Source organism: Scomber japonicus, chromosome 13 (assembly GCF_027409825.1).
Source record: "Scomber japonicus isolate fScoJap1 chromosome 13, fScoJap1.pri, whole genome shotgun sequence".
NCBI classification, from domain to species: domain Eukaryota; kingdom Metazoa; phylum Chordata; class Actinopteri; order Scombriformes; family Scombridae; genus Scomber; species Scomber japonicus.
Window position 1 is genome coordinate 14,352,542 of NC_070590.1, and position 25,368 is coordinate 14,377,909.

Below are 25,368 nucleotides of genomic sequence, written 5' to 3' on the forward strand. Positions count from 1 at the left end.
AAAACATTAAGAGATGTATAAATGTTGCTTTTGTAATGAAACTCTTCGTCTGTCTGTCAGCACAAGCACAAAAAAAACATCAAGTTGCTATCACCTTTTGGTGTTCGGGGCAGTTTTTCATAAAAGCGTGCATTATAAATATTCCAAGAAGAGCAGTTATGTTTATGCAAAAGCCAGCAGGTCGTAGAGAAGAAATGCAGATTTACAGAAACTGTCTTTCATTTTAAATAAACACCGAGATGATAGCAGTGGGTTTGACACCCAAGCTGGATAACACCTACGCCGCATGACCCGAGTTCAAGTGTCTTTCTCTGGTGGGAGAAAGACAGATAGAAAGAATGAAAGAAATAAATAAAGAAATAAAGAAAAGAGAAGGATAGGGAAAGAGAGACAGAGAGAGAGGGAGAGAGTAACAGTTAACCTCAGAGGGTCAGACCAAAAATTCAGTCGAAATTCTCTGTGATCAATAAGTCCAAGCAACACATGCACCCACACAGTGCTGCCACAGAGCACGCACACAAATATAAGCACACAAATACACGTAAGCCATTCCTAATGGGTACACACGAGCTCAAAAACCTCAACACTTCAGTGTAAATTACACACATACAAACACACACACACTGTGCAGAAGAGCTGGCCTCAGCTGTGCTCTCCTCTCGAGCGCGGCACTAACTGACGGCTAATCGATTAGTGCTTGGTGACCTCTAACCCTGCTAGCTTCCTGTCTGACAGATTACACCTCCGCAGTTCTATCTGCATTTGCCTGCTTTTCTCTGTGTGTGTGTGTGTGTGTGTGTGTGTGTGTGTGTGTGTGTGTGTGTGTGTGTGTCTGTGTGTGTGTGTGCAGTTCAGCTTTTCGCTTTATAGCTCCAAAACAACAGAAATAACAGCAGCATGTCTTAAAGCCAGGACGGTCCATTTTATAAACACCATACACGAACATGTATGTTGCATTACTTTGTGTGTGTGTGTGTGTGTGTGTGTGTGTGTGTGTGTGTGTTTGTCTATGGACGTGTAATACACAGTGTTTGTTGTTGTTTGGGCGTGTGCTATGTGTTACCGTGGCAACACAGACGGTGTGCAGATCAGGCAGCTCAGTCTGGGAGGGGTGATGCATTTGTGTATGTGTGTGTGTTAGGAGGTAGATAACAATGCCCCTCTCGGCAGGACACTGGTGCTCTCTTCCTGGTCCGCTCTACACGGGAAACACCGCCCCAAAACACACACACACACACACACACACACAGATATTTATACCTGTGTGGGTTACAATGACTTCACCAGCTCGGCCCAAACAAAGGGAAACAAGACCTCATTGTGGACTAGTGTCCCCTTCACCACCACCACCACACACATAGGAGTGTAGTGCTTGCAGACTCAGCCGTCCGTTAGATCAGACAAGGTTAGCATTTTTATTCCGACATGGCTATTAATAATGAAATGATGCATGGCTGGCACATTTACACTCTCCTCTCGACTCCCTCTACAAATTCCTTTTTACACTTGTACAAACTCTCATACAGTAGGTAAACACAGCGGCAGCCTCCTAAAACACCTCAACCACCAGTTCACTTTATGGTAAGGGAAAAATTCCCACTCCCATCGGTGTGTCTGTTAATGTGTGTGTGTGTGTGTGTGTGTGTCAAAGTGTGTGAATGTAGTCTGCAGGGAGTTTCCAGATAAACTAAATTTGTTTGCTTTTTAATGACAGAGCTTAAGATATTCACACACACACATGTACACACACCACCACCAACCACCTATCATGAATGAATCGCTCTGTACTTCTCCACGCAACTCCACGTGTGTGTGTGTGTTTGTGTGTGTGAGTGACTAATAGATGTCCAGTAATGGGAGTATGGTAAGAGAGATCTCTGTGAGTAGGTACCCAGAGGCTTCTGACCAAAGTCTCATCGTCCACCAGCAGGTAATCCACATACCGCACAAACATACACACACATACACACACATACACACACACGTCAGCTAGTTTGGTCTTTTGTTAGATTGCCTGACAGCCAATGAAGAAGTCTTGTCCAGTAGCAGGTTACATAATCACTCACTAAGCAAATTAGTGATCAATCAGCCAAGTCAATGAATCAGTCGGTTAATTAGTAAGTTAACTAAATGGAAATGATTGATATAGATTTTGCATGAAATTCTGTCTCCTGTTTGCTGAAAACTTGTCTCTCCATGATACAATAAAACTGTGATACCTGAGGCTTGAAGTGATTTCCAACATAGTGTGTCAGATTTACAAATCTCTGGAGGATACTGTACAATAAGACATGGCATTCCAGGCATTTGCGTCACTGCTGCATATCTGGGTTTTTTTTTTTTTTTTTTTTAACTGGAATTCAAATAGGTCTGTTGTTGTGTTCATTGATGGCAGTTTTCCCCCATTAGAGAAACAAACGAGCCAATCACATATTTGTTTGCAGCATTAAGAATAAGGACGTCATGTTTCCGTGCCAGAGCCAAAAACCATTCTTTACAAAATTGGTAACTCTTTAATCATCATGGAAAATTTCAAGTTAACTGCTCCAAATAACCACGACTGCAGTTATTGTGTCAAACAGAGTATGCAGAAAATTTTCCTAGATATTGTTTATATTGTTGCTGTATATTCTTCTTGGCAGCCTGGTTTGTTATTTCTTTGCTGTTATTTGACTTTTTCATCACTTTTTCCCATTTTTATCACTGTGTATCACTCTTGCCAGACATGTCTGCTAGTTATTTGCTTTATTTGACATTTTACTGTTATTACTGTGGTTGTTATCATATATTGATATCATTTTAGCTCATATGCACATGAACTCAGGCCATTGCTGTGAAAGAGCTCAATGCTCAGTCAATTTTCCCCAAATAAACAATGGTTACATAAATGTATATAGAAAAAGAATATACTAACAAATATGGTGTTTTTTTACTTAATCAAATTAAATTAGATTACAAACACAACACTGGTAAATGATCATCCTGAATGCTGTATACTATCAGTTATCTGAGTCCATAGAAGTCTCATATACGCTGCATAAAAGTAATTGTGGTTTTTGACAACAAGCAGCACCCTCTTAAAGTAAACGAGGCATCGTAACGGCATCGACAGGAACAGATGGGAAAATGTGTATGTGTGTGTGTGTGTGTGTGTGTGTGTGGGTGTGTGTGTGTGAGGCCATCATGTCTGTGTTTGTAGCTTTTAAGGTAATGTGATCCCTGCCTAAGGGTGCGTGTGTGATGGGGGGGGGGGGGGTATATAGTGGGACACAGGAGCAGGAAGGGAGGATGAGTGAGGTGTAAGAGGAGGAAAGGGGGAGGACAGAAAGAGGAAAAGTGTGGGGGGTTGCATTACACATCTGTGTGGACCTATTCCAGTCTTGCCCCATGGCTGTTCAGTTTTCTTACTAATATTCCCTGTCCCAGTCTCCTAACATACAGACAAAAAGATGGATGGAGAAAAAGAAAGTGAGAGAGGATGAAAAACTTCTCTCTTCAGTCCTTCTCCTCCAAAAGTTAGCAAACCTCCCCTGCCCCCCCCTCCTCCCTTCTGTACCCCATATTTCTTCAATCTATCAGCCTACAGCCTCAGCCCTTTCACATTATTGGTTGCTTGAAATATTTCCCAGCACACTCTGGAAAAGATATTTGAAGGGAAGACGGAAAGGAAGAGCATATGAAAAACAAATACTTCTTCAAATACATAGACAAACAGCAGTCTGAAGAAGAAATATGGAGAGAAAGTGAAAATTAAAGACATTAAAAGAGATAAAAGAGGGAAGGAACACAAAATAAGCATCATTGCTTCTGATAATGACAAAAAAAAAACTATGTGACCCTGAACAAGCCAAATGTACTCTCAGTTTGGACAGTTAGTCGAGTGTGTGTGTGTGTGTGTGTGTGTGTGTGTGTGTGTGTGTGTGTGTGTGTGTGTGTGTGTGTGTGTGTGTGTTCATAAAAGAGGGCAGTTAAACTAAATCAGCAAGTAATGTGAATGCCGAGCTTCTAAATGCTAGGACAGGTGCAGACTGAGAGACTAAATGACGGAAATGAATAAAACATACTCTCTCTCTCTTTCTCCCTCTCACTCTGCCTCTCACCCACACATACACATACACACACACACACAAACTCTGCAAGAGTAGTGAATGCTGACATTAAGTCGATGGTATGAATAATTCCCAGTAGTCCTCAACTCCAAGCATCTACTGACCTTTAACACAGGAAGTGATACTGCAACACTAGAGAGAGGAGGAGAGAGAAAGAGGGAGGGAGGGAAAGTGTATGAAGGAGTTGTGTTGTGTCTTTAATGGATGCACACTATACCAACCCTAACTTCAGGAAAAAGATTCAAAGCCATAATTGAACCAAATTTGCTATTTGGTAGTGAAGTGTGAGACCTCTTGACAAACCAAAACTGTGAGAATTGGCATAGACACTCATTCAAAAATGTATTTTAACCACAGAAGAAGAAAAAAAACAATTGATACCGAGCTGAATTAGGCCAATTTTCACTTTTAATCAAGATCCAAAAAAAGTCCAGAATCCTAAATTTCATAGCAATCAACCCAACAGTTTCAGATAAATAATAGCACTAGCAGAAAAGTCAGGGGATCACCAAAGTCAGTATGATTCATCCTCTGGTGACCATAAAAGTATGTATAATATTTCATATCAACTCACCCAATAATTGTGGTATATCATCCAAACTGATATCATAGAATCATGCTAGCATGGCTAAAAAAGTACATGACCCACAGGATATTTCAAAGTAAAAGTCTCAAAGTAAATAGAGATCTGAACAGACAATATCAAGTAGCAAATTATCTGGATGCGGTGAGTGACGAGAAAATGAAAAAGAGATTAACTAAATACAGACCGAGCGACCACAACCCGCATGGACATTGAGACTGGTTGGCTCAGAGAAAATAGACTGTCTGACGACAAGAAGCAGAGACAGAGTAAGACTTCCTGCTGAGATCCAGCATGTACATGAACCTATTCTTTACTAAAATATAACTCAAATACCAAAACAGGCCAAAATAAACTCTATTATTATATATATATATATATATATATATATATATATATATATATATATATATAATTGGGAAAAGAACTGACATTGATGTAGATATAGCAGCAAAATATGTCAGAGTAATGTATGTCCTACACTGAGGGAAAACCAGCAGAGCAAAATAGGATACTGTACCGAACTGTACTGATCATAAATATTTCTTTTTTTATAAGAACGTTTTTTATATTATTCTGTGTGGTACAATAACGCATTGTAAGGTTAAGTGTATGTTGCACTAGTTTGATATGGTCTTTTTTATATACCTATATTACCAGCTGTGTTCAACATGATTTGGCAGAACTGTGCTGAATTATGGTCTAGCCAATAAAGCAAATTTGAATTTCAGAGAATAAAAAGATCTAAAAGGGCAAAGAAGGAATAAGGAGATGAGGACAGGTCAAAGACAGAGATGGCGTCATATCTCACTGTCTATTTGTGTGTGTGTGTGTGTGACAGTTGAGCGAACAGTGACATACCAGGTTGGCAGAGATATTTCGGTAACTAGGACAAGAGAGAGAGAGAGAGAGAGAGAGATAAAGAGAGAGAGAGAGAGAGAGAGATAGTGAGGAAGACAAAAGCAGAAAAGATGAAGAGATCATTTAGATCCCCTTTGCTCTTTCTGTCGCCTTTCTTCACCTCCCCATCCTCCTCCTCACCCCCCTCTACCAGCTGATTGACAGCACCCCCTCCTCCTCCACTCAGCGCTCTTTGATTGACAGGACTCCCCAGACTGAGGCACTTATCCCCTGAAACAAACCCTGCTCTGCTTCTCCTCACCTCCTTTCTCTCCTCTGTCTGCAGAGACAAGCCTCCTCCTTCCTCCCTCCCCCCCCCCCTCTCTCTCTCTCTCTCTCTCTCTTTCTCTCCTCTGCCTTCCCTTTCACTCCTCTTTTCTTCTCTTTACTCCTTGAAAAACCTTTTTTTTAATCATCTTCATCTCCTCCTATCATTTCCTCATCCCTTCCTCCTTCCTCTCTTTTCCCATCATCTCTTCCTCAAGCTGTGACCCCTCTTAACCCTCAGATTACACACACACACACACACACACACACACACACACACACACACACACACACACACACAAACAAGACCAAGCACACAGACGCACACACACACGCGCACACATAGGGGACCCCTTAACCCCCTCAGGCTTATGTGGGCCCCCTCTGAGAGGACACACACTGGTACCCATAACCCCCCTATACACACACACACAATATCACACACTCTCAAACTGCCTACCTCAAGTCTTGACACTGATCTAAACCCTGCGCACACACACAACCTGAGACTACACCAACCCAAAACTACACACACACACACACAGCCTGAGCCTATTAAGCCAATCGTAGAAGTCTAAACAGGCAGTGAGCTGAGCAGTGAGGTAGGTAACCCCTCAGGGCCATATAGAGAGTAAAACGGAGTCAAAGAAGAAAAAAGGGAGAGGGAGAGAGAGAGAGAGAGGGAGGCAAGGAAGGGGAGTGAGGCTAAAGTGGAGTGAGAGGGAGAGAGGGGAGGAAGGAGAGAGAGAAGAGGAAGTGGGGGGAATGTGGGAGGAGAAAAAAAACTGAAAAAGAGGAGATGAGGATACTGAGTGATTGAGAAAAAGCCGGTAGAGAGATACAAGGAGGAGAAACTGAATGGCAGCCACACACACACACACACACACACACACACACACACACACACACACACAAATACAGAGTAGAAGAGTGGATGTGGCTCTTTAGGAGTCAAGCAGGCGTATGATAGGATATCGTTGCATGTCGTTAACCCTATATTAACCCTGAGAGGCAGCGGGACACTTGCTGTGCTACAACATGGATTAACTGGGCCACACACACACTCACATACACATAATCACACATACACTCACACACTGGCCCAAAGAGCTAGCTGTCAGTCACATACATACAAACACACACAAATGCACACAGGGACTGATATTCTCACTGACACCATGCAATGAGCTGTCAATCACTAAACACAGACACACACACACACACACACACACACACACACACACTCTTCATTTTCCATTTTCTTACCTGTTTACACCCACAAATAAAAACAGTAGCCAGTAGTGAGTTTGACTAGGTGTGATAAACACTAAGAGCAATACTTTTTGGGTGAAGTCACAATAAATTGTCAATTTGACGTCATCTTCTTTCCTTTATTTGATGTATTTCCTGTTGTAACAGGATGTTGGAAAAAGGATGTGCTGATGCGAATGGCAACATTTGTTTTAAAGAAAAACTGAAATAGTTTTTCTGGTTGAGTTCTGCACTGCGGACCCTCTCAAAGTTTAGTTAAAGTCTATCGACTGAGTATTTACTGTCACACGTCTCTGCCATTCAGAAACTAAGATGTCTGTAAATCAAAAAAGTCCTCATATCAGCCGCAGATAGTGTCATGACTTCATCTGATATCATTCAAAAGCTGAGAACTCAGCTGGTTGGCTTCAAAATCTATCAAGCAAAGAACATGAACTATGATAAAAGGTATTTTTAGTGATTAATTCTGAAGCGTGGAGATAAACCTCTGTTGGCCAGAATTACCTGTTCATACATCATTTACGAGACTTAAAATAACTTCTCTCTAAAACCCAAAGAAAATGTATTTCTACAAAAAGTAAAGCACTCAAATAATATTATTTTGCATTTCACATATTTGAGAATTATAAGAAGTGCTTAAAATAGCCTGTATACAATCAGCGACACATTCAGAGTTCTTATTCTCTCTCTCTCTCTCTCTCTCTCTCTCTCTCTCTCTCTCTCTCTCTCTCTCTCTCTCTCTCTCTCTCTCTCTCTCCACATGTTTGGGTCGGACAGCAGAGTTCCAGATGTTAAACTGAGAGGCTGTGAACCACTGCAAAGAGGAGGAGGGGGGGTGATACAGGAAGTATCCCACGGTATCCACGGTAACCTTGACATTCCATCCTGACCAAGTTCCCTGACATCTCCCACAATTCACTCTGCTCCTCTCCTTCAGCCACACACACACACACACACACACACACACACACACACATACACACAGTCATCAAACTTTACTAAGCCAGTCCAGTAATACACATATTATGCATCCATTATTTTATCAGTTTGTGTATCTTATTCTTTCAGAGGCCCAACCCAACCCAACCACCCCCCCCCCCGCCCCCCCCCCCCCCACACACACCACACACACACACACACACACACACACACACACACACACACACACACACCTTCCAGGCAAATATATAATGGGGTGTAAACTGAGTCGACTGTCTGCGATAGCCGACAAAACACAAGAATGGGGGATGTGGTGTATAGATACTATAATGCCCTGCACTCAAACACGCACACACACACACACACACACACACACACACACACACACACACACACACACACACACACACACACACACACAATAACATGCACTTGTCATTCAACAACACATACACACAAACTAGAGATTTATGCTCTTTGAAAGTGCTCCATCAAAGCTCACTTTGAGACACAAGTGTTTATCCACTTCATAAGACTTCAACAAACACAAAAATGAAGTGGGAGAGGTGAGAAAGAGGTGAGCAGAGTCCTTAAAGCTAAAGGAGAGGAGAGGAGAGGAGAGGAGAGGAGAGGAGAGGAGAGGAGAGGAGAGGTTATTTTGGGTTAAAAATGTAATAGTGAGATACTGATACATATCGACAGCAAAAAATGCAGACACCTGAACCCACTGTGATATTTGTCTTTTTAACATTTGATATAATTTGATTTGAAATAATTCAAAATAACAATTCATGTATATTTGACCCCAGTGGAAGCAATTGTTCCTGTAGTAAAACCTTCCTTTGTGGCCTTTGATGGAAGACAAAACAATAACAGTAGTTTTTACACATTTGGCTGTCTCGACTGTCAAATCTGTGCTACATGATTACTGTCAGGGTGAACACCTAGTATTTCCAAAATGTCAAAAATCAGGAAGTCAGACAACAATGAGTTTTGAGTTTGTCAAAGACATCAGGCTGTCTATAGTTAAAAAAAGATCAGGTGTAAAGTTGTAGCCAGTAAATTAGTGGTGAAGAATAATTACAATGATATGAAATAGTTCTAAATTATAATAAATTATATCTCATTTTAAAAGGCTTAAAAGTGTAGGTAAGTTTGAGTCACAGGATTTTTGAATCCCTTCTACTGGTTACATGAAGAAATAATTACTGGGTTGTCTGATGATGTGATGACAGTGACAAGAATCAGCACTATTTCACTCGTCTCCTCGTGAATCGCTCTGCCAGACATGCAGACAGACCTGCACACATTTAAAAAAAAAAAAAAAAAAAAAAAACCTGCTCACAAAGGGTTAAAACAACTGCCGAGAAGAAATCAGATTAAAATGAGGTTGGATCTCATTTCAGTTTTTCTCTGTCACTTTTTTCTTTGCTCATGACCCATTTTTCTGTGCTGCTGCAGGAGACACGTAAAGGGAGTGAAGGAGGTAGGGAGGGAGGAGGAGGGGGAGATAAGGGAGGAATAACTTAAGTCCTCCACCCTGACAGACAGACAGACAGACAGGAAGGAAGAACGAAACAAACAGACAGACAGGTGGGAGGAAAAGCAGCAGTGAAAACGACAGACAGCTCCTGCTAGTAAACAGCTTTGTATTTTGCATCACGTAAAAAAAAAAAAAAAGCACTCATCTGAGCACTGTTTGTTCACTCATGTCTGAAAGTGTGCATAAGTGTGAATGTGTTCCTAAATCTGCCAGCTTTGAGGTAGTTACCGAGCAGCTGATGTGCATTTGTGTCACCTCTGCGCAGGTCAACGGTCACATTACTGAAGCTCAAGAGTGCATGTAAATGGACCTTGAAGTCCTACTGCTTTCAACCACCACTGATGAGTCCTGCTTTTTGTCTCCTGTCTGATTGACTCATATTTTCACCCTGCATCCCAACAGAAGCCGTAGATTCTAGCCAAGAAGAATCTATTTCAGGAGTGACAGCAGATCATCTAAACACACAAACATCCAGTCCCACACCTCCATTCAAACAGGTCAACACAGTTACTCATCCAGTGTCTGTGCCTGTCTGTGTGTGTCTGTGTGTGTGTGTGTGTGTGTGTGTGTGTGTGTGTGTGTGTGTGTGTGCGTGTGAGAGGAGGAGATAAAGATTGAGTGGGAGACAGTACCTGTCGATGATAACAGGGTCTGAGGGTGTCTCATTACGGTTTCCGCAGCTCTTCTTGTCACAGCACCGACTAAGAGAAGAGAAGAAGACAAGGGGCAAAGTTACAAAAGGCTCAGGCAAAGCCAACACACAGTGCAGTATATTGAAGTTCAAATTTAGATGTTTATATGGGAGTGTTACACCATATGTGCTTTATTTTCTCTGATGTACTGAATGTTATCACCATGTTCACAGCAACTTATCAAGTCTGTCTGAAAACAGGCCAACAGGAGTTTTTCAGAAAGAAGTGAGTCTACTGTGCCGAGCAGGGCTGCACTGACAGCATGGATAAAAATAGACTTATATGACACGGAAAGTGAGTGTATAGCAGGATCTGAAAGAAATACACTAAGTTTTTAGAGGACTAGCCAGCTGGTGAGCTTAGCCGTTTTGTGGTACCCTGCTACTGTTCATCTTAAGACATACAGTGTGTAGTGCACATAGTGAGAGAACTGACTGTTTTGATTTTAAAATAGATATATCACCACAGCTGAAACAGACAGAGCTGGATTGAGACCTCCATGGGTCCATGGGCCCCCGGGTGTTTAATCTGAGCCCCAACTGATTAAGAAGCAATTTTTATATACAGTTAGTGTTAACGTGTTCATTGGAGCTCTGGTCAACTCACTAGTGATTAGTCATGGATGGTGAATGTCTGGTAACGCAGGTTGGTTAAGCAACAAAAGCACATTTGTCAAGGATAGGAAGAAATTACATTTTCAGTTTGGACCATGATCTGTTTATCATCCATCCTCAACAAATGATGTGAGTGACTAAACATAACAAGAAACAAAACCATAATAGCTTTAGTTGCTACAAGTGAATATTGTATTGCAAGAACAGCTGATATGTTCAATCTCAACATTTCTCGTTATATCGATAGAGACTGTAGTCTTGGTGACTTCATGTTTCCTTCTAGACATATTTGCTGTTGCAAAATAGTAGTAAATACAAGTAAATAAACAGGAGATAGGGTTCTAGGTGGTCCACTAGCTAAATGAATACAATGATTTGTCACAGAACAGTTTCCTCAAAGAATGCATAATAGACATAGCTCTTTTCTTCTTTGATTTTAAAGGCCATGCATATTAATGGGAAACCAAGCAGTAGTTACTACGGCTTGAGTCTGAGGCCAATGTACAAGTACTTTTATGTGCAATGGCACCAACAGTCACAACAAGTTTTTTTAACAGGTCATTATGGTCTCAATCACTAAATTTTGGTCCCCTCTAATGAATGACTAGATCTCCTCTCAGGACTGTGAATGTTGGTCAACTGTTCTCTCCCCCACCTGTTAGCTTTGCTGCACCTGTTAGGGCGGGGCAACTCACAACTCTATCATCTTTATTATTCAATGCCACCAGATGACATGACGCCTGAAAGATCTCCAGGGACTCGTTTTACATCTGGAGCAGCACCTTCTGTAGTTTTGAACCAGTGAAGATTCACTTACTGCTTATTTAAAAAATACATTCAAAAGGCTATTAATGATTTTGAGAGAAGAGTTGCCTTTTGTGGTCTTTTAAAACAGGCCATGACAACCTCTGCTCTGTCCTTATTGTACTGAGCAGGTGAGGTGGAGGGTGGAGAGGACTGAAGAAGCCTGGAGGCTCTAATGAGGAAAGGGTGGGACACACACACACACACACAAACACACACAGGTATGAAAGAAAAAAAAAAGTGGCGTCCGTGCCAAAATTCACACAATGTGTATACTACAAGTCTGTCAAAGAGGCTTTCTTGTGTGCATCAATTATGAATAAAGGTGTAAGCAGGAGAGGAGGAGAGGGGGTGAAGCCAGAGGTGGGAGTGGTGGTAATAAGTGAAAGGGTAAGAGTGGGAGGGAAAGCTAAAACAAGGGGGAGAGGTTTGTGAGGGAAGAAGAGGAAGGGGAGACATCTCAGGTTTCCCACTGTCACAGATGGCAGGGATGGAAAGAAAGAGACTGATACGTTACACCTTACACATTGTCTCCACTATCTGCTGCTCTGCCTCTCTTTCTGCTCTCTTCTGTCACTTCCTTTCTGTCGCTCTATGAACTGGGTCACTACACGGTCCCGTTGGAGAACAGCAAAGCACCAGTTAGAGGTTAGAGAGGAGGAAGAAAATGGAAGATAAGGGAATGAGAAAATTGGGGGGGGGGGGGGGCCAAGCCTGAGGAGAGAAGGATGGGTGAAGAGGAGGAAAAGAGGAGGTGAGGTAGATGAGGAGAGAAGATTAAAGGGGGGCAACAGAGTAAGAGAAGAAGGGAGCAGGGTAAAAGAGGTTATAAATGGAGGGGGAGTGGGAAGGAAAACGAGGGGTGGGATGGGGGTAATGTAGCACTTATTGCTCTGGATCCTGATGATCTAATCATCTGCACCCCCCCCCCCCCCCCCCCCCGCATCCCTCCTCCTAACTCTAATACACACACACACACACATGCACACACACTTTTAAACAATAGAGTCTCAATAGCATGAATTGAAGATACCATTCTCACCTGTTCTTTATATGAAAATGTGAGTAAAAATTATTTACAATTCATCAATAAGAAGAAAAGATAGAGAACATTTATTGTGAAAATGTATTAAAGAAAAATGCCAAACATTTAATCCAGCTTCTCAAATTGAAGGTTTTGCCATTTCCCTTTGTTTTGTATCAATGTGAATAAAACATGTTTAGGTTTGAATTGTTGGTCAGATAAAACAAGCAATGTGATTATGTCAGATTGGGCCCTCAGAGCAATTTTTATGTCATCAATAAATTCATCATAAATATAGTGAAGAGATTAACTGATAATAAAAAAGACGTGTTTGTTGCAGCCTTAAAGCCAACTGAGAAATGTTGTTAAAATACAATAACAAACCAACATATGGGTACTTTTATCCTGGAGCATCGTTACATACAGAGCTTAAAGGGATACAACCTTGCTATATGCTTCCATTATCATGTAATCATTCATATCGAAATATTTGCTAACCAGCATTGTCAGGATGAAGCCATCTATATTTTTGAAATACAGAAAGATGAACTAAAATTTGTTCTAAAAAGTCATACATATAAGATTTTGTACAGCACAGCAGCCTCCTCCATCTATTCGAGAGTGAAACCTCTGTTCGTGCCAGAGCTCCAACCAGGTTTGTGACTCAGGGCTGTGTGGTGGCAGATTGGCTGGGAGCATATGGCTAATAGCACCATCATGACAATGAGCCACACTGATTAATGGATGCCCTGAGCTCTTTGTGTGTGTGTTCTCTGTTGTGTGTTGTGTGAGGCCCCCGCTGCAGTATCAGCATGTGAGAACACGAGGCAACAGCCGTAACTTTGACCCCAGCGGCTGTTGCAGACAAACGAGTGTTTACACTCACTGCAGAAGTCGTACTTTCTGCACTGCTTCAGCTGCACTGTTGCTCCCCTGGAGGAAGATTTTGAATAACCCTGCAGGACAGATGTGAGGGTTTTCTACTGTACAGGCCGTATATGGTAAATGGACTGTACTTTTATAGCGCTTTTCTGGTCTTCCAACCACTCAAAGTGTTTATATATGTATATATACATATATATATATATATATATATATATATATATACATATATATATATATGATGAACAACAATAAGTTACGATAAAATGTGTCACCAAACACTATTTATTTACAAATTCCTTATGAATAATAAGAATTTCAATGGGGTTTTCCATAAACCTCAGCAGCTGAACTGCCTGAGGTATAGAATGAAATATTAGTGTGCCTGATTTCACAGCGGAAATCCCTGCTTGTGCATATAGATGAACCCCAATTTATATTGTTACAGTTAAAGTTGTTCAGTGACAAGGTCAGGGAATAAGAAAAACTTAATTCATGTGGTAAATTTGAATTTTTATAACTGTGGTGTGTATGAGGGAGCGTGCATATGCATACTTTTGTGTGTGTGCATGTGTGTGTGAGTCCCTGCCTATATTTTATAGTCAGATTGTGGAGGAGGGCCCATTTGTTAGCCATGAAACAACAGGAGGGTTCAGATTGACTAATGAGTTTCTCTGTGTCCTAATTAACCAGGCGTCACACACACACACACACTTGCACCAACGCATGCATCCACACACACATTTTCTATTGTATAGGATAGGTTGGCAAAATGCTATAAATAGAGCTCTTTCCTTCCAACCTACTTCTGAAGAAATTCATCTTTAGATTATAATTAAAGCAACAACTCTGATAGCTAAAACTCATCTTCCTAAACTGGTATGGCTTCATGTGTATGTCTGCATCTGGGTGTGTATGTGTGGGGGGGTTAATGAGGGTGACAAAATAAAAAATGTTTCGAGTACAGAGAGGTGATTGGTGAGAACTCTCTGCAGATGAACAAAGTATGTTGCAGAAGGTAAAAGGATCAAGGAAAGGGGATCGAGGAAAGGAGAAGAGAGGAGAGGAGCTGTAAGGATTTGTGATGAAGATGGATTTGGGCTGAGGAAGTATTACATGTGATGTAGTTACTCTCACCTGCACATGATCTCATGTGTCAACAGCACTCTGCACATCTCTGGGTTCTTGTCTTGGCCTTCATAAACAATCGCCTGAAAAGAGAGACACAGAGAAAAGGAAGTTAGCAGACTGACAGTAAAACAGAATAAAAATGGAGTTCAAAAAAAGATATATATTATGTGTTGGTTTCAAGTGTGAGTAGAATTGGATTAATATATTTTTTAATTAACAAATACATTAATTAACAAGGATATTAATTAACAAATATATTAAGCAAACTTATATTGTAACTCATAACTTAATATCTATAAGATTATCTATAATCTGTTATATTTATAAACACAACATAAGCACATTTTTCACACAATCTGATAGTCACTGTATGCACCAGTGCATGGAGGCGTTAAAATGTATTTGCATGTTTTCAGTCCACTGCACCCATACGGTTATATTTTGCAGAGCTGCATTGTGGAACAACTATGACAATGTTAAACTAGAAAGACTGATGTTTTTTTTAAATAGTGTAGCTGTTAATGGGTCGGTTCCCACTTCACCTAAAAGAACACGTAGTTCAGCAGAAACACCTCTGCTTCACATACACATACACACCTTCATTGTCTCTGCATGGAGCATCTATCACCCCTCACACACACACCTCCTTCACACACAATGAAGTAACAACCATATTGCATCTGATCACATGCTGAACAGGTGATCTCTGAAGTCTAACGTTCCAAAGACTGAAGTTGTGTATATGTAGTGGCCACAGTTTGGTAAAGGGCTCCTGCTTTACTGTTCTTCAGCTATACAATATTCCTGCTTCTTTTAAGGATACCCAGAATAAAAAGACATCACAAGTCACAGACCACTAAGCTATCTATCAATCAGTGTACATGCCCTGTCTGTCTATGGTCTATTGCAGTCTGTTTGATCCGTCACTCCAAACTCAAGCAAGTCTCATTGAATGACAAGCTCACTTTTCTCAGGGAATGATAAAGAAGTTTCATTGTCCTCTATTGTAGTCTTCAACTGGGTTTTCAAACTACATGCTGCCATCAAGGGAACATAAGTTTAGGTTCATTCACACTTAGCATGCACATTTAGCTGCAAAATATTCACTGATGTCACATGTGGAAAACTGAAAATATACAATGAGTTACTAAATTGTAACACTGATTATAGATCTTGCTGATCTATAAAGGTTATCAAGTGTCAAACAGGAACGCTGCAGGGGTCCAGTGCTGTTCCTGTTCCTGGTATACCTGCACCGTTGCACTGCATTTTGTGCAGCAGTCAGTGAAAACGTTTTTCCATTTGGAAAAATTGGGCTCAAAGAACTGACAGAGGATGAGGTTGCGTGAAGAAGCAGATTGGAAGAAAAAGGAGAGGTGCTTTAAAGGAGACATATCATCAAGAAAAAAGTAGGAGGATTTCACTTCTTTCACTCATTCTTGACTCGAAAAAGAAACTCGAATACATCCGTACATGTCTGAGCCAGAATCAATCCAAAATACAGTATATGAGCGGACAATGTGAACAACCCGTATAACAACCTTTGCAACAAAGGCTACAGAACGGTCTGTTAGTGAGCATGTACAAACAATCTGATGTCAGCATGAGGAGGAAGTAGTGTTAACTTTGCAAACAAAGCATTCAAAGCAGTAAACCTTTGCTGCTTTTGTGTCTCAGGGAGCATTTTTACACACCTTCACTTCCGTTGTTGGTACTTTGACCCTGTTTAACATCAACATCCTACATCATAGCAGTATAAAAATGCCAGAAAATCACAAAAAGCGAGATATGCCCACTTTAAAGAGCAATATTGTATAAATCTTAACGTGAGTCTGAATTGTCCCACCAGGGGCCCCAGGGCAAGCATGTCCTATATGGGGCCCTAAAATAAGCTGAGACTGTGAGCCCCTCATTTGTAGAAACTACAGCCTACATAGCCCCCAGAATAGCTTGGAGCTCTGCAGCATTAATGGGGAGCAGCGACAGCGGCTGCACAGTCAAAGGGCCCCATTACAATATTGTTGTAGCCTAAAGCATTTCACAGTAATAGCTAGTTGTCTCCAGGACCCTCTGTGTTGCTGGAATGGGAGTCCCCATTTGTTTCAGGGCCCTGGGTCCTTGTCAGTTGTAATCTCTCATGCATGTGCATGTATTCCAGTTGAAAACCACCTGCTGAAATGTATTGAGACATTAACCTGGAGCCTTTAGGGCTCTTTGTGATCCAAAATCATAGAGTTGTGCACACCCAGTCCATGCAGGTATGAGTAAAAGTAGACAGAGCTAAGCTAATATTTCCAAAAGAACCACTTCAGAAAATCTACTTGATGATGGACATGATGGCAGAGTAGAGGCTGAAGTGTGATTTCAGCCAAATGGGAAGCAAAAAAATCCAGGAAACGAAATACGCAGATATCCAGACTGAAAACTTGTCAGCTGACCTCAGCCAAAGCAAAGAAGCTCCTGTTGACACACATCATAGAAGTTGATCCAACAGCCATTTGAAACAGTTTCTCTTATCCCTCTCCATCAAAATCGAACTGTAACATTTTCCCTCGTTTGTGGTTTAATGAAATCAAATCTGAGTGTGGGAACTGTAGTAAAATTATAGAACAGACAGGATTTGAAGAGGAAATGTACTTTATAAACCATACTCCTGTCTATGATTAGACCTGCTCGTTGTGCCCTGGGAAAAGAGTGGGCCAGGCAACTTCCTCTAAACTTGCTTTATACTCTGGACAAACATGAATCAATGTCACCTCAACTTCTCTTTCCTTCTCTCTTTTTTGCAATTTTGCTCTTTTGTTGCTCTGTTTCTCTCTCTTACACACACACACACACACACACACACACACACACACGCAGAAGAAAATCTTCCCACCTTGTGCCAGGTGAATGCATTTATCTTTATGAACAGAATTAGGACTGAGGTAACTGTGCTTTCTTCCAAAATCACAGCAGAGGTCAATAAATCATTATGTGTTCTTTTTTTTAACGTTTCTTACATCTATCACCTCCTGCTCATAACTCTGCAATAGACAGAATATATCGATACACACTCAAATGAACCATAGTTCCATAATCACACCATAACGTTAGCAGGTCACTTTTTCCTTTTTGAGTTCTTTCCTAACTGAGTCTTCACTCTTCCTAATGTTGACTCATCTTCTTCTGTGCCAGACCAAAAACCTGGTAGCCTAATCCTTGCTTTGTTTGACCCTGTTTGTGGGCCTATTAACTGCATCATTATGGCAATGATTTTATGGATCACAGAAGTTAAACTTTTCCTGAGAATTCCTGAGAACGCTTGCTCTGTCCCACTTGGCAACCTGAGCCATCTTAAGGTCCAAGTAAGAAAAGATTGACTACCAGAAAGATTAATTTGCAAATAATATTTAATCTTCCCTCTATGACAAGGTCTTGGCTAAGTGTGCAACTTCCTCTATGTCGTCCAGGCCTCTGTTCATCTTCATCACTCTGTCACCTCGTCTGCTCTGCTCCTCTCTTTCATCTGCATTTTCCTCCTCCCTCTCCTCCCTCTCCTCCGCCTCATTGCGCCTTTCATACAGCATCTCTGCTGCTCTCTCCTCTCGCCTTTGAAGTTGTGTGACATGCGTGCCGTGTAAACAAGGCAGCAATAAGCAGGGGAACACACTTCTTCTTGCGTTAGCGTCAGGTCGACTAGAGAGCTACTGATTCGACGAGGCCAAAATGACAGATGTTTTATTCTCTGGGACAGAGTCGTGATCAACACACCCCGCCTTGCTTCTAAAGAGTAAGAGTCTTCCTTTTCCACTTAACACAATCACTGCTGGCCCTCTCAGTGCACTCACACACACACACACACACACACACACACACACACACACACACACACACACACACAAAACAGGTAGATAAAAAGAAATAGCAGACTAGGAATTAAGTGCAGCATCCAGTAATATTCTCAACACAAATCAAATAATATCACCCTGCAGCACATCCACATTAAATAACAAAACCTCAGACCTTACTTTTACAGATTTAAATACTGGACAACACTGAACAACAGCCAAAGCTGGACGTCTGCACTTTAATGGCACCTTCTGTCATTTTTGACCATATAAAATGCATCCATGTGCAATTTGCTACTCGACTAACTTCTGTGCCACGGTGTAATCTCTCATTGAGGGTTTCTGTAATTTACATGAAATTTTCATCTGCAGCACTTGCTATTAGTATTTTAAACCATTGTGAACTATCAAAATGTATCTAACCTGCTTCACCCATCTTTAAAATAGGTCAGAGGTGTGATATCACTATGGCTATGTTTTTGGACAAATCCATTGTCATGATTGCAGCCACTTGACTGATCACTGTGTATCAACATTAAAACCTCACATATCTTGGGATAGTGGATTGTGTCTCACTGTGCAAACACAGAAATATTAAATCGGTCTCACATAGTTTTTTTAACTGTTAGGTTAGATGGTAGAGCTGCTGGTAGTTTTGAATTATTTCAATATAGTTTTTAATATTTTACTTCTATACAAATATCTCAAATTTGAAGTTTACAAACATGACTAATGTAAAAAAAAAAAATCTTAAACAGCATCTGAAACATGAGCAGCTTATCTCTTGTCTTACTGTAAGGACTATGTTACTGTTTTAAAAGCCTGTCAATCAGTTCAGGAGGATACTAAATAGAAGATTACAGTCATGTAGGTGGAGATACACATGTTTGTTTTTGTTTTGGATCACAATATGTCTATGTAGTGAATTAATTTTAGATAAACAGAAAGACAAACTCTGAAAAACTGTGAACAATGAGTCAATGAGTGGCAGACCAGCAGAGTGTATGTGTGTGTCTGTCGTCTATCTGGTCTGTGTGTGTCTGCAAGTGTGTCTGCAAGTGTGTGTGTGTGTGTGTGTGTGTGTGTGTGGTAAGAGAGAAAGTGGCCATGACATCACTAACCAATGAATCCAACCACACAGCTGTTTTGGTTTGACCACCTGTTAGTGTTCCATTGCTTTACCGCTGCGAATCACATAGACACACACACATACACACACACACACACACACAAATAACGGCTGAGGTTTTTTTTTTTTTACCAGCACAAAGAGATTTTATGTTTGAAAAGGAAAAGTCATTTTTCCCCAAGGCACTGAGGCATCTGCCTGTGTGAGTGTCAGTCTGTGGGTGTGAGTGTGCATCTGTGTGTGTGTGTGTGTGTGTGTGTGTGTGTGTGTGTGTGTGTGGTGGTGGCAGGAGTTGTTGAGAGAGAATAAGAGGAAAACAAATAGGAAAGGGCACATGCTACCTGCATGCTACCTTCAGTGTTTAAGCATCCAGACAAAACTGCATAATGACCAATAAAGCATGCACAATTGTGGACCAGGTATTCCTCGCATTGTGGGCCCCAAATCTGTTTACACAGTTTTGTCCCTTGCACGGACAAAAAGCATGTCCTCTTTATATAAATCATTAATTTTAGGGTGAAGACTTAATTTATAGTTAAGGTGAGTTTAGGGTTATGGTTAAAGTTGGGATAAGACTCCAGGAAATGAATGCAAGTCAATGTGATGTGATGGAAATACGAGTGTGTGTGCTGGTCTGTTACCCCACCAGGCTCAAGCTAAACAGTGTTATTAGGGAACAGTGTGGTCTCTTAGGCCTGCCAGAAACAGACACACACACTCAGCATGTGGTGCAGCGCAGCGGCAGCAGCAATGTGACACTCTATCAGGGCCTGGAGTCACATTAGCAAGAATTCAGTGCATAGTGTGGCTTCTTGGCTCCATATACCTTGCCCCCACACACATACACAATGCATTACACCACACAGAAAACTCTCACTCTCTGTTCCTTGTGCAAAAACAAAAAAAGACATCTTTCTTCTGTCTGTTTACCTGAGGAACATTGAGCACAAAAACTGTCTATCTCTCTGTCTTACATCTGTTGTCTCCCTCTTTCCTCTCCCTGCATCCTCTCTCTGTCTCTCGCTCATAAACGCACATATAAACAAAAACACAAACATTAACAGAAAAATTGGATCTGATCAGAAAACGCTTGCTGCTCAGCACACCAAATCCCAGAGGTGCCGTTATATCTTTCCACTTCCCACTGTGAGTAGCAGAATTACGCTCCTGTTCCTCAACACCCGCTCGCTGCCTCCTCGCTCTAATCACAGCGAGAGAAGTACAGGCAAAAAATGCCTGGAGCCATGCAGTGTGTGTGCCCCCCACCCACTCACACACACAGACACTGTAGAAACACCCACCCACAGACACACACACACACATAAACACCCAGTTTTCGTGTGTACAAGTACATGCAGATAGAAGAGGGCGGCAGAGTACAGGCGGATCAGTGGAGCAGCTCATTGTCAGAGAGGTAACAAGAGAGGTGACAGACTGCAGTGTGTGTGTATGTGTCTCTGTGTGTGTGTGTGTGTGTGTGTGTGTGTGTGTGTGTGTGTGTTTGTGTGTGTGTGTGTTTACCTGTTTAGTCATGGAGTCTATGAGTCGAACATAAAAGTCCTGCTCTGTTCTGATTCCTGTTGGGACGCAGGAGAAGAGAGAGAATCATAAACTCGACATAGATTTTGACAAGCACAACAACACACACATTTAAAAAAAAAAAAAAAAAACTTGTTCAGTCAAATAAGGTAAAGCTTAATTACTGCAAGTAAAGCCCAGTAGTTCCCAACCTGGGGGGTCAAGATCCCCTAAGATAAAGCTTCAAGTTCAGGAGATGATTAACATAAAATATTTCTAGTAAACAAAATTATATGTATTTTGCTGACTTTTAAAAATCTTTGTTTTTTTATTAATTCTTCTAAATACATTTACCTCTTTAGGGTAAGGCCTCTAAAAAATCATCAAATCCATGAAGGAATCATTTTGTGGTTCAACTGCTCACACAGGCAACCTGACATCGCAAAATTTAAGGGGTCACAAATTAAAAGGGTTGCACTGTGGAGGCTTCAGAGTGTCTGTGTGTGTCTGTGTATGTGTGTATTAGAGATCACCCAGTAACTGTTCATCACTTCACACTGTGACATTAATGCTACTAAATTTCTGTGTGTTTTATTGTAATATTGAGCCTAAGTCAAGTCAAGTCAATGTTATTTTTATAGCCCAAAAGATATATACAATTAGTCCAACATCCTCTGTCCGTAGACCGCCTGCTCCAGTTATGATACAATAAAAAAACTAGGATTCGGACACCCAAAACCTATTAAACTCACATACTGTTTTGTTGCAATGCCCACTTACAGAGATATTAAATCAATAATCACAAGGCATAAATTGTAGCTTTTAATTATGCCCACATGTGTTAATCCCAGAGGAGGCTGGAGCTGTGATATCCCTGACACTTTATATAGTTTCCCTCCCAGCTGAGAGTGAGTCTGATATAGGCCTGAACACCACACCATGCAGCCACACTGACAGCACCACTTCACAATGGTCAAACTCTTTAATGACAATGACAGTGACTATAAACCACAAAGCAAACAAGTAAATCATGTGCTGTAGTTGCTCTAAAACAGTGAAATGAATCCACAAATGGTCAAATGACATAACTGTTAAACACCCCAAAGTGCAAGTTTCTGTAAGTTGTGTCAGCCTGTTGGCCCTCTGCAACACTTCAGCTCACTGCTTCCAGGAAAGGACACATTTACCACATTTAAATCTAAAAAAAAACATCAGCTGGTCAGTGTGAATTTGTTCTCTAACTCAAGCTGAGGTGGTTAAAAATAATTATGAGTGTTTGAGTGTCAGGCTCCTCACTCACCGTTACTGTACAGGAGCTGCAGCCGGTAATGAATCCCGTTATTGGTCTTTTCTCCGCTCGTCTCCTTAACACACACAACAAACACTGCGCTGTTTATTGAAATTTTTAGGAGGTGTGTGTGTGTGTGTGTGTGTGTGTGTGTGTGTGTGTGTGTGTGTGTGTGTGTGTGTGTGTGTGTGTGTGTGTTTAACTCAGCTCCATGCAGATGTAGGCCTGCAGAATACATCCAAGTAATTGAATACTTAAATGAACGTGATTTATTTTCACAGCGGGGCTGCCCTGTAATGTCTCCGTGTGTAATCATATTGTGGCTTTTTTAATTCCTCTGTAATCACCGGTTATGTTTGCAGGGCGAATAAATCCAACACTGAATTTCAGTTAATTTAAATGGTGTCATAACTGATGAGGAGACCAGTCGCCCCGCCGTTGTTTACAAAGAAAAGTGGTTGTGTTGAAAAGAGCTGTAAATTAAAAACCATTTCAATGTCGAAAGGGATTTTCTGCTATTGTCAAATGCAAAACTGGATCGAAAGAGGTTCTTGAAATACAGTATTTGCATTTATTGTGTGTTATATGTGTCTCATTTTAGCCACAATTGGCTAATACAAATAATAATAATAATAGTAGCCAATTAATAGGCTGGTAATAATTGTTCTTTTTTTAAATAAACATTTTTAAGTTATTGTAAATATTATATAAACGTGACAGTAAACAAAATCAGTGGCATAACAGTAGAATAATCAGGCCTTGAGAAACAATAAATTGTAAATAATCCTTCGGGATATTGAATAATGAGGCCGTTGTGAGTTTGAATTTCTGCACCAACCTTTTCTTTCTCGATGAAGTCCACGAAGTTGGTCCTCTCAATCTCCACCGGCTGACCCTGCCGGTCGTACAGAGCCAGGACGAAGTGGAAGAAGTTGGACTTCCGCAGGTTGGAGGGTGGCTGCTTCTCAAAGTGAGCCCGGGCCAGACCCACTCCACTGCGGACACACAGGCGCGGAGGAGTCGGTGTTAGGATGGTGGAGGAGCTACAGTAGTTGAACTTTGTAAAGATATATAATTTTTTCTCAAATATGAGGGCCTATAATCTGTGCACATTTTTATTTGCTTGATTTGAATCTTTTAACGCTTAGACTGAGGATGTTTATTATTTTCAAGAGAGGCTATTTTGTGAAAAATACTTCAACCTCAAATATTTTCTGAAAATATAATCAAATCTGTTTCTGTTCATGAGGTCATGATTTATTCACCTTGACATCACTGACTCTGCGCCCAAAGGGGAGACATTTGTTCCCCTTAAATACAACTTTGTTTAGAAAAAAAGGCAGCATATATTTTTTTTTTCTTAATTTTAATCAGTCATTATGAACCAATGATTTATGTATTTTGTCCTTTTGGCTGTTTGCTCATTAAACCACAGCTAAGTAAAAAGGGCAGAAGATGAGTGTTGTGCGTAAAAATCTGTGGCACAAACACATGTTGCAATTAGCCTATGTTAGCACGTTGCCCTGAAATTAAACAGGCTATTTATGAGCTGGTGTATCATCCCGCATAAGAATCTCAATTTCCAAAATTATCCTAGCAGCAGTTAAATCCACGTTTCTTTCTCCGGACAGCGCCGCACAGACAGCAGCATCAACACAGCCTCGTGTCCTGTACAGGCGGCTGTGGAGTCTTGACAGAGGAAGAAGAAACACGTTGTTTCCATGATTTGGTAAGTGCAGGAGGATGGTAGCGTATCTCCTCCAACACAGGCAAAGCTCACCTTTGGGCGGCTGTGGCGGCGTCCAGCACGCCGCCCCCTTGCATCCAGCTCCGGACAGCGTTCATTCCTCCCAGCGGCTCCTCCTTCAGGCTGCTGCCGCTTCTCTGGATGCTCTCTTGGATTCCGAACATGAACAAATCTCCGTGGCTCAGTGCCTGTCCCTCAGTTTCTGGGTCTGTCCTCGCCTGGCTGTGCACTTGTTCCCCCGTGGAACCGTCACTCTGACTCAAGAGGAGCAACGTGGGTGCGCTCTCTGCTGCTCAGCGCTTCGCTAGAAAATCAAGTAGCGGACTCTTTATCCCTCTAATACTTGTCCTGAGCACAGAGTGGGTGCTAAAACGGAGGGGACATCATGTCGAAATAGTGTCCAAACTCTTAAAACAAAGATTTATTTTGTCAGAAGGGCAGCAGGAAGTGGACTGGCCCAGTGTGGAAAGCTGTTAAAAAGTCACTCCTGATGCACTTAGAGATCCACAGTTTGAGCTGTCAAAGAGAAAAGAGAGATCAACTTAGCACCCAGATGAGATGTCATCATTATGTGACACTCTTCTCTTTGCTCGGCTATCTCTCCTTCTGACTTAGTCCAGCAGTCCGGGACGTGTTGGAGTCTGTGGTGTCCAGAGCAGCGCTGCTTACTCCGGATGGCTCCGCTCTCTCTCGCCGCTACGCTCTCTCTCTCTCTTCTCTCTCTCTTTCTCTCTCTCTCTCTCTCTCTCTCTCTCTCTGAGGAGAAACGCTTTGTGACTCTTCCCAAAGGACTCTCTCTGAGAACCAAACACGGGCTTCTCCCGCCCCAGGGGGAGAGAGGGAGCTAGGATGGGAAGGGAGGGGAAGAGGGGAGGGGACCGGAGGAGAGGAGGGGAGGGGACAAGACGGGAGGAGAAAAGAGGAGAGGAGAGAAGAGGAGAGGAGAGGAGCCGCCCCCAAACAAAGGCTAGAGTGGAGTCTGGTCCGCCTCATGTATGCAGCTCTGTCCTCCTCTGTCCTGTCCCGCTCTATCCTTACAAAAACCCTCTTATCTGTAGCTACATCTGAACAATAATTCAACACAACACTGAAAACT

The 25,368-nt window shown here is 41.6% G+C and overlaps 1 protein-coding gene across 9 annotated transcripts in view; it reads right to left on the reverse strand.

Moving 5' to 3' along the window:
• LOC128371121 (transcription factor COE1-A) overlaps positions 1–24,436 on the reverse strand; it is an 84,920-nt gene extending 60,484 nt beyond the window's left edge. For 8 of the 9 annotated variants that reach the window (XM_053331352.1, XM_053331347.1, XM_053331350.1 and 5 more), the window contains exons 1-6: positions 24,306–24,436; positions 23,364–23,520; positions 22,538–22,601; positions 21,241–21,296; positions 14,767–14,840; positions 10,246–10,314 (exon numbers count right to left, since the gene is read on the reverse strand). In XM_053331352.1, the coding sequence (XP_053187327.1) occupies positions 10,246–10,314; positions 14,767–14,840; positions 21,241–21,296; positions 22,538–22,601; positions 23,364–23,520; positions 24,306–24,436 (551 nt within the window). The remainder of the gene's footprint in view (positions 1–10,245; positions 10,315–14,766; positions 14,841–21,240; positions 21,297–22,537; positions 22,602–23,363; positions 23,521–24,305) is intronic. The other variant, XM_053331348.1, reaches the window with a different exon arrangement.
• Between the last annotated feature and the right edge of the window lie 932 nt (positions 24,437–25,368).